Here is an 18,019-nt window from a genome sequence, read left to right as displayed (position 1 = left end):
CAGTCACATGAGGACGCTGCAGTCATATGATTTTTTTGCACAGTCTGTCACAGCTTTGACTTCAATTTATGCTCCCACTTCTTTCTGTCAGATAATGAGGGCTTAGTTTAAACAAGCCTGTACCCCTAGGGCTATTGCCTTCACCCTGCTCCTTGGCTGGCAGTAGGAGGGAGGCTGCTCCAGCCAGGAGAATGCTGAGGCATGGAGTCTGCATATGCAAAATCCACAGGACTGGACATCAGAGCCTGCATTACTGAGAGAAATGCTGGCTGGGGTGCTCTGGGTAGTGGTAATAACTTACACAGCTAATAGAAAACACTAGAAAAATAGAAGAAACTACCAAAAAAAAAGGTAGTCAGAGCTCTAAAATCCCCTTCCATTGGGCAATCTCTTCATTCTGTTGATAGTGCCTTGGAATTACGGACTTCCACCTGCCCTGCCCAAAATAAAAATGGTTTACTGTTGCCCAACTCACTGGTTTCTGGCTAGCCAGTGTCACACTTATGAGTGCTGTTCCTTGGGATCACTGAAACTACTACTGAATTCTCTCTTGAGGACTGTACTCGGCTCTATGCCTTGCCATCTTACCAAAGCTTGTTTTTGCTGCAAACAACAGCAAGAAACTTTGCAAGGCTGCCAGGGCATCAGTGACAATCAGCTGCTGCGCTGCCTGCAGAAGCACACCTGGGCTGGGTAAGCACACTGAACCTGAATTTGAACCACTAGGTGCAGTGTTTGCCAACCTACGCTGGTCCTCTTGAGCCACTGGTTATACCTCATTATTAGGCTGGGCAGCAAAGTCCATTTTTTGTTTATTGCTACAATCCATGAAGTTTATACAATCAAGTACTTGTCTGTGTGTGGGTCACGGCAACTTGGGAGCCAAATATTGAATGGCCATCACCACATAGGGGCTGTGATGGCACCTCTAGCCATGGTTGAATACAAAAGGCATGTACTCACTAAATGTTTAAATAACATTTTTCTTAACAATCAACTCTGATCAGGAGCCAAGTCAAGAGATGTGTTTGAATTGGCCATTTTCCATTTAGTTTAGAGTTGTTGCCCAGCATATGGGGTGAGCCATGTGGTTAAGTAGTGATGGGTTCATCAAATGCAGTGAGCTGTTGCAGTAACACTTGCAAATCAGGCTGGGGAAAGAGTTAATTTGGATTTCTGGAAATAAGTGTTCCTAATTTAAAAACAAATTAAGTACAAAAATTGATCACAGTGCAAAACTAGTATAAAAATGCCTGTGAGGTGAATGGTGTGGCTCCAAACAGGTCTCTCAGAAATCCCAGGGAATGCTGAAAGCAAAGGGAGTGACTCATAAGCACATGAGCTGAAAGAAGCTGAAGACAAAATCATGCATCTCTGCTTAATTCCATCACATGATGAGTCCCGGGGCCCTTGATTTAATCGGAGAGCAGAGCAGCAGAGAAACTTCATTCTCACCTCCCAGTGGGGACCGGAGGAGTTTCCGCGCGCAGTCTCTGGCCACGCTGCTCCTCGGCAGGCGCTGAGCCAGCCCAGGCTCTCGGGAACCATGAGCGGTGTTCGCCACCACCTCGGATTGCTGCTCCTGGCCCAAGCGGTGCTGGGTGCTGCCGCCACACGTGAGTGCTTCCCTCGCCCCAGCATCCCTGCCTCCTGCCTCGGCGCGTTCCACATCCCAAGCCAGCGCAGCAAAAGCGGATGCTCCGTGCACCTGTGGTGGTTGCTGGAGCCGTGCCTGCGACCCAGTAGGCGACAGCCGGTTCCACCTCAGGGTGGCCTGGCTCTGGGTAGAAAAGGTGCCCGAGCTGGGGAAGTGTGCTGAGAACTGCTCAGTAATCTGTTCCCTGCGCTCCACAGGTACACGGAGCTGACTGGAGCTAAACCTTGGCTCTTGGCAGCAAATTCTTGGCAACACTTCTCCAGTTCAAGCATGGCTAAAACGGCAGATGCAGAATGGGCTTTGAACAGTTTGCTTGGCTCAGCTGTGGCTGGGAGAGGCCAGGTCAGAAACAGTGCTCCCCACTGGGACACTTGGACCTGTGGATTCCTAACCTCAGGGAGCCCAGTCAAGGAATTAGATCTGCAAGCCACAGTAGGGCTGATCTTCTGCTTCTTTCTGGGCTCCCAGTTTGACTCAAGTCTTAGAATGACTCCCTGAGTTCAGGGCTGGGAATGTAGAAACGGGATTTTAAGCTCAAATTCCAGAATGTACGGTATAAAAAATTAAAAACCTTAAAAGCTGAAGTTCATCTGAGCATTCATCTAGCCTTGTACCTGCCTCCAATGGAGAACAGTACTGGGTGTATGACCGGGCAGGTCAGGACACCTTCCCAGCTTTCAGTGATTTACAGCACCAGAATTGCCTCTGTCAGATGCAGAGTCATTGTATTTAACAGTTTTTATTAGACTTCTTCCATCTGTTCATGCATTTGGGCTTTCATTGCAACACGTGTAAATTTTTGGGACACACTACATCCTGCCAGCAAAAAATTTCACACCTTAATTGTGCCTTACGTGAAGAAGCGCCTTTCATGTGCTTAGAACCTGTAACCTGCTGGTTTCATTTGATTCTCCTTTTGTACTTTCAGCTTCTTCCTCCATGCTGTTCATGATTCTGTTTTTATATTCTGCTCTGTCACCTCTTCTCCAGGCTTCAAGACACAGTCTATTTAGCTGTTCCTCATATGGAAACAATTCTATCCCTCTGTAGCATCCTCGCCACCTCTCCCTGTATTTTTTCAGTTCTTTTATACAGATTGAGCTGCAGAGAACAGAGGATACAGAACTCTCAAGACATGGCATTATACAATGCTGTAATGATGTTCACATCTTTGTTCTCTATCTAGCCTTTTCCTAGATTTTCAACTACCAGTGAGCACTGCATTCAAAACTATAAAGCTGCAAGATCCCATTTCTGAGTTTAGAGCTAGTTTAGAGCCCCTCATTCTCAAAGTAAGGTTACATTTAACTCTGCTGAATTGCATAGTTTTATTCTTGAGTCATTGAGTTTTGTACAGTCCTCCCCTCTATTACTTTAATGCACAGTCTTCAGCAGATTAAAGAACTTTGCTGTTTGCCTGTTTTCCAGATTATGGACATTTTAAATTATTTTAACAATGGAGAAAAATGGGCACTTATTCATAACTTTTTTCATATCCTAACCAATAATTTGTTCATGTGAAATCCTTCATTCTTATCCCACGGTAACTTAATTGCTTTATGTTCCTTTAGCAAGGGACCTCATCAAGTGCTGTCTGGAACTCAGGCAGACTGTAACAAGCAGGTCAGCCTTGTTCCCATGCTCTCTGTCTCCCTCACAAAACTCAGAATATGTTTGTGAGCAGTGCACTCCTTTTATGGCAAATCATATTAATGCACTGTACCTACTTACTCTGTTCTTCACTGCTGTTCCTACCAGCTTCTCCAACTTGAGCCCCAAAGTTTTTTTTATCCTCTAAATCTTCCCTGGAAGTGTTTTTAAAAACTGTCATCACATTTGCCAATTTTCGTTTCTCAGTCACTGAAGCAGTGTTAAGCAAGATGTTACATGCTATGGTTAATAGCTCATTTATTTCACTCTTGAATAACTTCCATACTTGGGCCATCCTATCTAGACAACTTTGTCATTTTGTTGATTTGTTCTATAATTGGGGTTTTTTTGTGCCAACACTTCATTTTGAGAGATACTCTTATCATTGTAAAAAAAATTTCTATCACAGAAACCTCCTATGTTCTTCCATTTTGAATGAAAATATAAACCAATTGACCTATTTGACTTTTGTGCTACCCCTTTACCTTCCCTGAATGCTTCTTTTGCGTCTACATCCTTTTGGCCCTAGACTTCCTGGCAGGCTTTCCCACTTAGTTTAAATTGGGGGGAAAAAAATTTAAAAAATTAGTTCTTATGTTTTTGCAAGTTGTTCCTCAAATTCTTTTTTGTCCTGCTTTTTTATGTTTCTATACCTAACTTTAGAAAGTTTATGTTACAGTCTGATGCCATTCCATCAGCCTTTTTACTTCTAATACACCTTTATCCTCTTTAGCTGGGTCATCTTTCTATTTCTGCTGTCCTAACACTGGCTCTCATTCTCTCTTTCATGGCTAATACACTTTTGCAGGAAATACTGAACTTGTCTTTGCTACATTTTTCACCAAAATGAAAGCCAGAATGAGAAAGAAGTCAATTGAAGTACAAGATCTTTTCTCCTATGATCACCTCACCAAAACTATTACAGTAATCTGTTCCTTGGAGCATAACATTATTTTGAACTGAATTGCTCTAATTTTGGTTATGACCAACATCTGGTTTTGAGTGGTTTTCATTGTTAAAAAAGAAATACATTAAGGCTTTTTGTTCCTTTAAATTCACCAACTGAAAATCTTCAGTTCCATGTGTTAGAGAAACTAGTGCAGAAGTTTTTCCTCATCTGAAAATCCATCTTTGTCTTGTCCTGAAGCTTGTGAAATGTTTTATATTCGATTGAAACAAACAAAGCACATCAGGGACACAAAGAAATACCTAAGCAGCTTGTGATTTAGAAGCAGTGACAACAGTTATTACTGGACTAGAAAATGAATTCTGAATTCAAGGATTGTTACTGAAACTCAAAATTAAAAGCATTTAGAAAATTAAAAGTGCTCCAGATGTTTTTGATAAATTGAACATTTGGTAAAAAAATGACTGAAAAGTTTTCATCTGACAAAATCAAAACATTTTTATTCATTAAATATTTTTTAGATAAAATCAAGGAGAATGGGAAAAAGAAATTACTAAAATTATGTAGCCATTTACTTTTGAATAAAATGACACATTTATTTAGTTATACCTAAAGTGAAATTGAACTTGCTTTGTGAAGTACTTTTATAGTTGCTAATTTGTTTTTTTCCTGAGCAAAGTTTCTGAACGACAACACTACCGAACTCTTCTTCTGACCAAGACTCAAAACAATACAGCATGTGATACAGGTCATTAAGTAAACACCAGTCATAATGTTATGTTTGCTCACATCAAAATATATTAAATCTGAAGGAAAGACTTGATTCAAGTGATTTAAGTGAGACTGCAGGGAGTTCCTGGAGGGGAAAAGACTGTGGGAGATTGTGCCTCTGAGTGCAAAATCTGTTCTTTTCCTCCAACCATTCAGTCCTCAAGACTGGAGAGAGAGCTGCCAGCATCAGCTCGGAGTTGAGATGGGACTGGGCAAGGGATGTTCTTCCTGCCCAGCAGAAATCTCACTGGCAATAAAACACAAAGAGAAAGCAGCTCCTGCCTCTTCTTCTGAGCTGTTTCTCTGGTTCTCTCTTGCAGTAAAATTAGGAATCACCCACCTCTAAAGACTGTGCTTAAACTGGCTACACCTGCTCCGTGTCTTTTCCAAAGCTTGGAGAAATTCCACCACAACCAGTTAGGTTACAGTATACAGAGCAATTCTTGCCCTTCTTACAGGTCTCTGCATTTTCCTTGAAGTCATCCAGAACTTTGTTGCACTTGGGTATAAATCTCAGAAGCATTCTGCATCAGCTGTACCTTTACAATAAAGCCACGGAAAGCAGAAATCCTAACTCCCTTGATGTTGTGACAGAATGGCACACCCAGCAGTTACCTTACCTGATTAACACGGCAGAGCTCTTTGAAGCCTCCAGGCTTTCATGGAACTATGCCCATGAGCCTACTTATTACCATATTTTTATGGCATCCTACAGTGTCCAACATGTTCCTACAGGTTACTTGGATATTTACGTTGCTTCCCACTATGTGTCCTTTGTGACAGAAGGAGGGATCCTAGAAGCCTGGGAAAAGTTTGAGCCCATCATTTGTAGTAATATGAGAAGAAAGAGGTTATTGAAGTTATTTAATATCTGAGCCATTTTTAAATAACAGGCATGAAGCTAGTACGTTATTGTTGCTATATTATAAACACATTGAATTTACTATTCAGCTCTAAATTTCCTTTTCTGGAAATACCAGCTTCTGTTATAATTGGTTCCACCCCTCCCACCCAAACCACCAGCCAACTCACCAAAGGAGCTGCACTGGGTCAAAAACTAATTCCTGGCATAACTTCCACTAGAGCACAACTCAGACACAGAATGAATTTATCGTGTTAGCCTTTTACTCGTAGGTTTATTACCAGGCAAAACAGTCAGAAATCAAGCAACCTCTGTGCAGAGAGCCTGACTCTTGCAGGCTTATGTAAATTCTTATAAGCAATTGCTCTGATATGGTCAAAACAGAGTAAACATGTTTATTCTTTGTCTGGGAAGTTTGCAATAGTGCAAGGAGAAAAAAATATCAGTCCGACAGGAACTGTCTTTATGTTGATTATAGTTGATGTGTTTATAGCCTCGATGATAAAATTCCGTAACTTTCCTACTGGTGAAAAGTTTTCTACCAGTACACGTTTAAAGCTCAGCACAAGCATAATGTTTTTATAGAGTAGTAGGGAAAATTGGATTACATTTACACTGATGTTTGGTTTTCTCTCTAGGGTTTCAAGATGTGTTGAGCCACGGAAGTACTTCTCCTGTCACATCCTATAAGAAGCTACAAGGCTGGTCTAGTGACCAAAATAAATGGAATGAAAAGCTTTATCCTTTTTGGGAAGAGGGAGATCCCAGATGGAAGGACTGCTGGAAAGGTGATCGCATATACACATTTCAAAGACACTTGCAAAGCTGGCCAGAAAATCCACCACAATGCAGAGTGCAGGTGCTATAGTGCATTTTCATAGGGGCAACATCCACTGCTGCACAGAATGGCGAGTTAGAGATGACTGGGTTTGATACCATTCCCAGTGGGTTGTCTGAGGAAGCAGAACAGTGAGGTATTACATAAAATGCTTTCCCATTATGACTAATCTCAGACATTAATACTTACCCAGAAATATTAATGGTCAGGGCTCCAGAACAATCCATTACATGAAACATGCCCTGCAGGACAGGTTAGCTTCAACTGCTACCTCAGCAGGGCAAGTGGGCTTCTGACTGACAACTTCAGCAAAGACCATGTTTATTGTCACCTGCTCTGAGCTGAGGGCTAATGACTGTATAATTCCTAGGGAGAAACAAAAATTTTCTCCTTTGGAATATATTGACCTCCCATGGGTAGAAAACTATATTCTTAGCTCTAGGAAGAAAATTAATGGTAGACCAGTAAGTGATCTGGGGGGCAATGCTGAGTCCCTCTGATTGTTTGAAGCTGGGGTTTTGATAAGAGCGCAAGTGACTTAAGAGCATGAAACCCCTTAGAAACAGAATAATCAATAAAGCATTTCTAATGTAAATGGTGCACAGTTGATTGTAGCTTCTGCTCTGATGCACCCTTTGCTGCAGTGGAGACCAATTTTCTTTTCTACAGGTGGAAGGGTGACAGCCAACCTGGACAGTGACAGCCCAGCGCTGGTAGGATCCAACGTGACCTTTGTGGTGACTCTCCAGTTTCCCAAGTGCCAGACAGAAGATAATGATGGCAACATAGTGTACAGGAGAAACTGTACCCGGGGTAGGTGATGCCAATTTCCCTGCACCCCACACACATCTGCCTGGGGCTGGCGTGAATGTGTCACTGAGCACGGAAAGCATCACAGGCGCACCCGATGAACAGCAGCCGTGTTGGATTTAACTGATAACTGATAACACTTACCTGTGCATACCCAGCCTGTGCCACACCAGTTTCTTTCCTAAGAAGATCACTGTGGTATTTTTAGTGTTCTGCCCCACTGTATATACCAGGTAATTTAAGACTGACCATCGTTATAAATTTGCCTTCCCAAAGCAGTCACATAATCCAACTTCCCAACAGAACTATCACTGCTTTTCAGCTCAGGCACAATATTGCACAGTCACACTGCTTTCTTTCAAACTTATAAAGCTGTCAATTTATAAAATTAAGGGTTTTTTTCAGTTATGAATTGTAGAGTTCAGTAACCACATCTGCATCTTGAAAAACTCCCACAAAAGAGTAAATCTCACACTTCCACATTTTAGGAATTAAAAAACAAACAAATATTTAAAAATCAAGCAATATTTTCCTCAGAAAATCACCCTTTTTCATCTTATTTACTCCTACATGGAGGAAAAGCCTAACATATATCCACTGTTTTAAGCTGCTGGATCTAGAACAACACATGCTGTTGTACCTTTCATCCTTTGAATTCATAAATGTTCAACAAATTTTTTTACTGATCAAAGTCATTTTCATTTCAAGGCATATCAGCAAGTTTTTTGTCAGCCTAAGTTCCAGTTTTTAGCTAATATTTTGTTAGCAGCTGATATCCATACTCTACTTAATATCTGCTGTGCTGTTTGGGGGAGGAAACTTTCTATTTACTATCCAGAAAACTACAGAAATTCATGTCTAAGTTATTTAAAGGTGCCTTAGGAAAGTTCTCTGACAAAACAAAGTCACTTCATTACAGTGCTTTCACAGCCACTCTTTGTACTTAAAATTTTAGATTCTGCTTGCCAAATATTTAGGTAGCCTCATTAGTGAAACAGTAGCATCCTGTGTAGTCAACAGCAAGTTTTTGGGCAAGCACTTTTAAATTGTGTCTGGCCCATGAGACAGTAAAGTTTTTTTTAACTTCTTAATAAAACAGCACCAAGACAGAACAATTTTGTGTTTACATTAAAAACCAAGCAAGGCACAACCTCAGAACAAAAGAATGAACATCAGTCTAAAAATACCCCGCTTCACCTGTTGTTTAAATGCAGTAACTGCTATAACCTGCAGTGCTTGCCTCCTGTTTCTTGACTTTCTGCACATTTCTCAGTTGACCAGAACATGTCCTATTCCTATCCTTAGATCCTCCAGCTTCCATGGATCAGCAAGTCTATGTCTACAACTGGACTGAATGGACTGACAACTGTGGCTGGGAAAACTGTACAAGCAACCACAGCCATAATGTATTCCCAGACGGACGTCCTTTCCCTCATCACCCTGGCTGGAGGAGAAGGAACTTTGTCTACGTGTTTCACACTTCTGGTTAGTACTGCAACACATGCCTTGGTTGGGGTGACCCTGCAAACCTTATATTCCCTTTGTACACAACTCATTTGTCAAGTATGTCTTACCAAAAGCCCTTTGAAAAGGATTCCACAGTCTTGAGTGGAAATACTGAATTAACTCCCCACTTTTCCAGAGATGCCTTCAGGTGTTTAGTCTAGAAATCATGGATTACCAGAAGATTCTCTTTAAATCTGCATTCACATTACTATCACTGAAGAAAATTAATTTCCTTTCAGTAGTACTCAAGATCTTTTTCTAGGAAAACAGAGTGTCTGAGCAGGTCAGTCAGACAATTTGTTGACAGCTCACTGCCACTTCAGACTTTTAAATTTGAGAGAGAACACAGTGCTGTGTATCACCAGTTTAACAGTGCAGCACTTCTTGTCTCTAGGGAGGTGAGAACTGCCACTGGCTGTGATGCTGCTCTGGTCACAGATGCTGATTTTCAGTGTTTCCTGCTCCTGAGTATGTAATGGTTGGGCTATTCCTGCCATTGGCTACGTACTAAATCTTAGTGCCCTCAGTTCACCTGGATAAATCAGTATTATTGTCAGTATCAGTATGAGTAATAATAATAATAATATTCCAAATTTTAAGCAGAGGTGATACTATTTACCTACCTCAATCAGCTGTTAAAAAGACAAATAATTGAATATATATAAATGGTTCTAGCAAGAGGTAGTATATCTTCTGGCTACACTGAAAGCAAGCACAAGATCACTTAAAATGCCTCACACCGTCCACTGCATAATCCTAATGACTTAACGTAATGTAATTGCTTTGGAAAGATGTAGATACCTTGGCAAATTTTTATTGGATTAGTGAAATTTTGGGCATCCTTTTGACAACTTTGAAAAACCGGAATTTATGTGAGTAAACACAATGTAAAAGTATCCAGTCCTTCGAAAACACATGCCAGATATTGGAAGACATTTCTAAACTATTCATTTTGATTTTGACAATCCAAGGTTCTCAGAGACTTTGCCTCTCACAAAACAACTTGCAGTGAGGCTGAGGGGGTAAATGTTAAGTTCATGTTCTGTTTCAGGTCAGTATTACCAAACAACAGGACGATCTTCAACAAAGTTTTCAGTCAACACAGCAAATATCACTCTTGGCAAACACGGGATGGCAGTGTCCATTTACAGGAGAGGGCACTCGGGATTTGTTCCAATTGCGAGAGCAAAAGCCATCTACTCTGTAACAGGTGAGTGTGCTGGAATCATCTGTAATTAAATCCTGGGGGTATTTGTGGCTTAGGTATTAAAAAAATTCAGCATAAGCATCATCTGGCATGAAAAGGAGACATTGGCCAGAGAAAGGTTTTTGATATTAAAGTGGAATCTGGTAAATTGTCTTGAGTAGCTTAAGTTCCCTTTGTGTCTAGCTCAGTAGTGACTCCTCTACTTTGTAATGAAAAATTATTTATGAGAGATAATACAATCTTCCACGGATGTCTGTGATTCCTCATTTGTTCCCATACTTTTCTGGCTAACTGTTTCCTACTGACATTCACTCCTCAGGTCATAAATTGAATTAAAGTGGAAACCTGTGTTAAAGATACCATTTACGTCTCACATTCTGACTGCTGCTGTTCAGAGACTTTGGAACTGCTTATTGTTTGCAGCCAGATATGTCTGCTTTATTTATTTACTTCTTTTTTACCCCTCCAGACAAAATTCCAGTATTTGTGAGTATGTTCCAAAAACATGACCGCAACATCTCAGACTCCATTTTCATCAAAGACTCACCAATTACATTTGATGTGAAGATCCATGATCCCAGCTACTATCTGAATAATTCTGCCATCTCCTACAAGTGGAACTTTGGAGATGGAAGTGGCTTATTTGTAGCCAGCGGTTCTAGTACATCTCACACCTACACTCTGCAAGGAAACTTTACTATGAATTTAACTGTCCAAGCCATTATACCTGTACCTTGCAAGCCAGTAACACCCACTGCACCACCACCCACCTCAGCAGGTAAGCATTTATCAAACAGCAGCCGCATTTGGAGCTATTCTAAAACTCTGTATTCTGAGTTAATATCTTTAGTAGTTTTACTGTCATAATGAAAGAGCTGCAAGCCTCTGCAAACCCTCTATAAAATTGGTTTAGAGACAGAATCAATAAGCACAGATTCTTCTATGACTCTATGGTAGGGATCACTTACACATTTAACTACTTATGCATCCAGTTCTACCACCATACTTACAGCATACGAAGATCTTCAGGTGAATATAAATGTACGTTTGTATCATCTCTGCTACACCTGGTCAGGAGATTTTAGCCTTATCTACTCAGGGTCATCTACTGAGGTAAGATGTAAATTTCAAGTGACAAAGAGGAATTTCAGAACACTCTTAGAGCAAGTTCCTTTCTGGATTGCATTAACTTCCATCCAAAATTAAATGAGATTGGATTGAACTAGAAAAACCAAGTCATATTCAAAAATATGGGATTTCCACATGGCATTAACCCAGAACAGCTTTTCCACTTTAAATGTATTGACTAACATATTTCAGAATAACTTTTATTATGTTCAGCATTGGTTTATCATCTCAGAGGGTTTTAAGGTTTGCAGAAAGCCTGCAGTTTCAGCTATAATATTACTACTGTGAAATTGTAAATGTGGCTATATTTTTCCAATTTCATATTTTTAATATGTCCTCTTACCAAAACACTGAGTGAGAATGAAAAATGAAAGGAAAGATATAATTTTCACCACTTCCCCTCTTCATTTTTCCACTAGTGGTAATGTAGAGCAGTGGGAAAATACCAGCTTTTAAAAAAGCATTTTAAATGTTTTATGGGCCTTTGGATTTCTTATATAATTGATTTGGGGATTTTAAAGAAGTATTTAATTGTATTACACCTTGTAGTCTCCCTTTTATTTCACAGAGATGGGTGACTAGCCAGGTGGTTTTTGGAGTGAGGCTCCCCAGGCCACTCCAGCGTTCTGAAGTTGGGCACATGTGTTTTCTTTAAGGATTATTGCCATGAGCTCACACAGATACATACATGACCACACAGCTGCAAACCAAAGTCACTGACAGCCTATGGAATGAAAGCAGTTGGAACATATGGCTGTGTTCAGAATACTCCTGAGCAGAGCTTGTTCTAACATTGCGTATCTATTTCTTCTCCCTCAAACAGTTATGACCGAACCATCTTCTGATTCTGACTCTTCTCCCACTGTTGAGTCAGTGGAGGATAATCCTGATGGAGGTTGCCATATTTACAGAAATGGATACTATGGAAGTAGTATTGCTGTTGTAGGTAAGGATGTGGGTCAAAAGCTGAGGAATGGTGTTAACAATGAACAACAATGTATGGTAGAAATAATGTTTATTTCGACACATTTTTATCAATTACATGAGAGCCACAAAATGATCATTCTCAAGGGCATAGCTGAGAGTTTTCAGGATTAATGTACAGACATCTAACTGGCTGACTGGTTTCTGCCTGCACTGTGCCAGAGGCTGGTTGCAGAGGTTATGATCCCTCGCTTTCAGACATGTGAGGCTGGGCCTCAGTCTGATTGCCTGCTGATGGCTGACCCCGTGTGCTGGTGGGGATGTGCGTTGTGTCACTCCTTTCCATATGACCAGCTTCTGAACATGCCACAGCAGGAGCACCTGGGCTGGGGAGGGGGTTTACAGAAGGTTGAACTGACCTTTGAATGCAGAGAAATCTCATGTAGCAGGAAGTGATTTAGCAAAATAAGGAAGTAAATAACAATAATGAGGGAAAAAAAGCAGACCAGAAAGAAGCAGCCTCACAGGGAAAGCACTGGAAAATTTCTCAACTTTCAAAGCCTTCAAGAGGAGTGCTAAGGGAGGGAGGAGGTTATGGAAAACAAGACCTGAACTGAGCATCAGCCAAACCCTGGAGGTTCAGTACACATTGACTTCAGAGCTTGTCATGTGTCCTACAGTTGATATGTGTTTCCTCTCCCAGAGGGAATCCTCGAGGTAAATATTATTCAGATGACAAGCATCCAGATGACAGAAAGTCAAGCTGAAAACTCACTGGTTGACTTTGTTGTTACCTGCCAAGGGAGGTAAGTGTGTGAATGAAGCTGTCAATCTTCCCTCTTTAGAACTAATTAGGTGCTGGAATGCCGTCTGCACTTAGATGCAGATGTATGAACAAAATTTGGGAACTGCAGTGTTTCTATTTCTTGACTGGAATTAAAGATAATGCAAGTCTCATTTTTAAACTATGCCAACTGAGGCTACTGCCAGGCACTTAGGATTCAGAGCAAATATCCAGTCTCAGTAAAAATAAGGAACTGATTGTGGGAAGAAACAATTTATAGCCTCCTGGCCAAGAAAAGATTTCAGCACTTACAGTAAAATGGGAAGCAGTTTACTGAAATTGTAAGGAAATCCTTTCTTTTTGGCCATGAGTTTTTGACACTTGGAATAAACGGGTGAGTCCAAGCAATTTCTTGGATACAGAAACATTGGACTAATATTCTTAGAAGGTTAGAGTTGAGAGGACTAAGAAGTACAAGTAATACCATGGTAATACAACTGGAATACAATTAACCTCTCTTAAGGGAGCCTTTCCTTTTCCAGCACATGATACTACTTATAAGAATCTGCATTCCTTTCTTAATGATGCATATTAAAGATAATGGACTTTATAAGCTGATTTGATGCAGGTAGCTCCTATGATCACCATAAAATGTTAAATAATAAGCAAAACAAGCAGATAATTATACAGATTGTATAAATGCATTCTATATAAAATCCACATGTGCATATATAAATGTATAGGTATGGAAAAAATACATATAGCATGAATAAAACATGCTTAAATCACTATAGTGCCACTGATTTCAATAGGCACCAGAATAAAGCTGGTGCACCAGTGCAATGTGTCTATGAACTGGGCTAACTGGGCTGACAGGACTCCTCAGATGCAATGTGCCCTCTCTTCCCATGCCAGTCTCCCCACAGATGTCTGCACAGTAGTTTCTGACCCCACGTGCCAGGTGTCCAAGAGCATGGTATGCGACCCCATCGTTGTCACGGATGAATGTTTACTCACCATCAGGAGAGCTTTTGAGGAACCTGGGACGTACTGTATAAACATCACCTTGGGTGATGACACAAGCCAAGCCCTTGCCAGTGCCCTGATTTCTGTAAATGGAGGTGAGTCCACAAAGGGCAGACGGGTTGCTGGTGAAAAGCTTCTCCCTGTGGTCATTTCCCTGCAGGGGAGAGAGCACAGGAATACATACTGGGGTTCTTATTATGCCTGGAAGCCTCAGCTGAGACTGCACCAGCTTGTGTAAGAGTTCATGCAAAGATAAAATGATTAGTATTTCCCTGGGGGAATTTTAGGTGTTAGACCTTGGTTTGACTTCTGTTTATGATCCAATGAATACAGTAATTATACAAACTATTCAATATCACAGAATATGAACAGTTCTTAAGCCATAATGTAATTTCCCACGGAAAATTGTGTTGGGCAGAAAAGCAGGTGGGGAACATGCCAGCCAGCCCACTCCACACATGAAGAGATAGCAGAAACAGAGGGTAATTCAGCTCACTTGAGACAGAATCAGAGTCTGCAGCAGAGTTGGCTGCCCTGGGCCCTCTTTACTGCCCACTGGCCTTCACATGGTTTCTACTTCTATATGAGGATAAGATGAATCATGTTCTGGAATGATCTGTGTAACATCCAGTGACTACAGAGTCTGCCCAGGGTAATTGTTTCAAAAGAGGAGCTTTACCTTTGGTTGGATGAGTGTCTAGCTCATAGCTATCAAAGCAGTCTTTGACAGAATCAGCTACTAAACTCAGCCTCAGCTAGAAGTCTAAACAATTGTGCTCCCTGCTCCCACTTCATTGCCCTCCTGACTTCCTATTACAATGTCCTAGCGACTCTTCCAAACTCTCCAATTACTATCAGCCAAGCAACTGACACTTTGCAGTCATTTTCCACAGTATTTTTTGCTGATTTTATTTAATCTAGGCGTAAGTTTATCTGTATTGATATCAGTTCATTATGAATAAGCACAGTGTCTGACCTGTAAGTGCATTCTGTCTCCTAAAGGTGAAAATAAGCATGCAGAAGGGTTTTTCTCAACTGTATTCACAGAGACTAGCTTTAGCCCAATAAGGCTGGTCTGCCTAGGTTTCCTCCAGACGGCAAAGCTGAGTTGTACTTTGGGGCTCCCACTATAATCAAAGCAGAATTAGGATCAAAGAAAGGTTGCTGCTTTGAGTCACCTTCTGGATGAGCCCACCTAATTTTGTCGAACAGTTATCTTATAGTCATTTCCCCAGCATAGCAAATGGCAAGGATCAAATTAGCTTCACCTCATGGGGTGCCAAGAGGGCCCTTCATTCCCCTCCATGCTGGAAGGGCAGCCATGTGTCTGAGGAGCAGGGGTCATGTAAGAAAACTGGCAAAGCCCAGCTCACACTCTCTCACTCTAGAATTACATGTATTAGGATGTGAAAGCACCACCTCCTGCCAGTCACTAATGCATATTAGAATTACCAACTGTGCTTCAATTTGTACAGCAATAAGTAAAAATGGCATTTTCTTTAGAAATCCTATCTCACTGTAAAATAGAGGCTAACTTTTAATCAATCTACTTTCTGAACTCTAGGAGCATCATCTGGAACAACAGAAGGCGTCTTTATCTTCCTTGGCTTGTTGGCAGTGTTTGCTACCATTGGGGCATTTGTCCTTTACAAGTAAGTTGCTAGTTTCTATGATTAAAAACAGTTCAAAGAACTGTCAAAATATTATTTAAATTAACAAACCAAACAACTTAAATGTGCTTTAGCTACATTTTTGTTTCTTTACTATTGCAGCTCACAAATATTCTGACAAATATTCAAGAAAATGAGATTACTGGCTTAGGCCACAAAATCATTGGAAAATATGCAGATGTTAAGGACTTTCAGAGAAAATTACACTCTGTGCCCATTAGCACAAACAGTAATACTAGGAGGCCTGGGAACTTCATGTAAGCAGAAAGTAAACTCCAACTGCATGATGTGATTTATATATGCAGTGAAACCAAATAAATTCTTCATTAAACAAGTGATGAATAAATTCTTTGGGGGAAAGGTGATGAACATGCAGGACAGCAGTTAACAGAAGCACATGTTGCTGCATTATTAGCTTGGATGTTTCTCATGAGACTTTGAGACTGCATCAAGGCTCCAGAGTCAAGTGTGTGCTCACCCTTCCCAGTGAGTGGTGAGAAGCACACACCTCCATGGAGCAGCAGTACTCCAATACTCCTTCTCCCTAACCAGGCCCCCGTCACCACTACTGACCTATGGCTGCCAGACATTAGATGGGATTGAACAGGGAAGGAGGAGAGAGAATGCATGATGAACACATGATTAGTGCTCTTATGCACTGGTCACACGCTAAATGTGGACTCTCCTTTAAAAGAAAGTCCTCTTCTCCTTTAAAAGTCTTTCAGCAACTAACTGTGCACATTCCTTGCAGGAGATACAAGCAATACAAGCCTATTGAGAGGAGTGCGGAACAAACAGAGAAGCAGGAGGGATTTACTGCTTACTTCAGCACTTTCAAAGCCATTTTCTTCCCAAAGAGCACTGAGAGAAATCCTCTGCTGAAGACTAAACCAGGCATTGTTTAAACCTTTAATGTAACACTATTAGATTAAGTACAGGACTCATATCTGAACTGTACTTTAGTGGGGCTTTATTCTTGTTACAAAAAAACCCCAGGGAGTAAGGTGAAAGCACATATAGATGGGATGGTAACTTTTGGGGCTTGGTGCAATTAGCAGCATTAAAGTAGTCTTTGTAGAAAAACAAGGAGGTAGTTTTAAGCACTTGCTATTCTTGCTTGTGATGTAGGATACACTCTTCTGAATTACTAACACCCCCCACCCCTGCCTTATCTGGCTTTTCTTACTTCTAGGTTAACAACCTGCAAAATTAATCACATCCATAATCTGGAAGGGGAAAAAAAGTTTAATTTAAAAAAAAAAAAGACAAAAAACCCCAGCAACCAACCAACTTGTAAACACTTAGTTTTTATTGCTGCTTACTGCCTTAGCAGGATTCATGTCTTTGCTGGAAAGAGAGACATGGGGGGCAGGCACGTGTTATGCCTGTGGAATGAAACATGCCATGGCCTATTCCCAGGCATTGGCACTGAACTGCTGCCACTGTTACCCTGTTCAGGAGGTCCTAGGACAGACTTGCCCCAGGCAGGCCAGCTTCCCACCAAGCAAACTGTAGATTCTGGGAACCACCAGAGGCACAGCCCCCCACTGTGAGTTTGGCAGCAGCCACCCTGTTTTTCAGGGTTCAATAGCATGGGTGCAGCTCATTCAATGCCAGCTGGCCTCAGGGCCAGAAAACAGGGCTGGACACACTTAGCTTCCCACTGGACATGGCTACCAGTGCATGAGTCTCTCTATAAACTAGACCACAGACACCCATGCAACAAGATGAGGCCCATTGGCTTGGCTCTCCCTATTCAGACTTTGAGTCCCATGTAAAATTCTGAGCTGCAAGTGCTGATGCTGTCTTTGCCTCCTTTGCTTCCGTTGGTCTTGACACCCTGGACTGGCACCGCTGCTTCCAAGGGGGCAGACAGGTGGATATGTGCTCCACGTCCAATGAAGGGTCAGCAGAACAAGGGATCTAGCAGGAAGGGGTAACGTTCAACTGCCTTTTCCTCTTCTCTGTTCATTTCTGTCTTTCCTGCTGTAAAGAGACATTAATTTCTGCTTGTTCCTCCATCCCTCTGACCACTAAATCAAATAAATGAAAACTCCAATATCAACAAAACACTATGCTCCAATTTCTGCTTTTACATGACATATCCTAGAAAATGTAAACTTATGCAAAATCAATGTGCCTTCACTTGTTCACTCTAGCTGCAATTCTGTTAAAAGAACTTTTTCTGAGGCCCCCCACAAGTGATCTGGCCTCATAGCCACACATGCTCATCACTCAGCATCATGGCATTTCACAGTGTGAGACCAGCACAAACTGCT

General features: G+C 41.2%; 1 protein-coding gene across 1 annotated transcript; it reads left to right on the top strand.

Moving 5' to 3' along the window:
- The first annotated feature begins 1,323 nt into the window (after positions 1–1,323).
- Positions 1,324–17,854, top strand: GPNMB (glycoprotein nmb). The gene is made up of 11 exons (XM_032109746.1): positions 1,324–1,616; positions 6,486–6,635; positions 7,355–7,498; positions 8,801–8,980; positions 10,053–10,211; positions 10,678–10,986; positions 12,160–12,282; positions 12,964–13,066; positions 13,960–14,165; positions 15,635–15,722; positions 16,492–17,854. Exons 1-11 carry the CDS (start codon positions 1,547–1,549, stop codon positions 16,643–16,645), a joined length of 1,686 nt encoding a protein of 561 aa, XP_031965637.1. The 5' UTR covers positions 1,324–1,546; the 3' UTR covers positions 16,646–17,854.
- The last annotated feature ends 165 nt before the right edge of the window (positions 17,855–18,019 follow it).

Source organism: Corvus moneduloides, chromosome 1, assembly GCF_009650955.1.
Source record: "Corvus moneduloides isolate bCorMon1 chromosome 1, bCorMon1.pri, whole genome shotgun sequence".
In the NCBI taxonomy this organism is placed as follows: domain Eukaryota; kingdom Metazoa; phylum Chordata; class Aves; order Passeriformes; family Corvidae; genus Corvus; species Corvus moneduloides.
Note: the sequence above shows the minus strand (reverse complement) of the source record. Positions and strands in the feature narration are given on the sequence as shown.

Coding starts and splice junctions, on each gene's coding strand:
- GPNMB (XM_032109746.1), top strand. CDS start 1,547: ATGAGCGGTGTTCGCCACCACCTCGGATTGCTGCTCCTGGCCCAAGCG. Junction 6,636..7,354: donor ATGGAAGGACTGCTGGAAAG/GTGATCGCATAT, acceptor TCTTTTCTACAG/GTGGAAGGGTGACAGCCAAC. Junction 12,283..12,963: donor AAGTAGTATTGCTGTTGTAG/GTAAGGATGTGG, acceptor TTCCTCTCCCAG/AGGGAATCCTCGAGGTAAAT.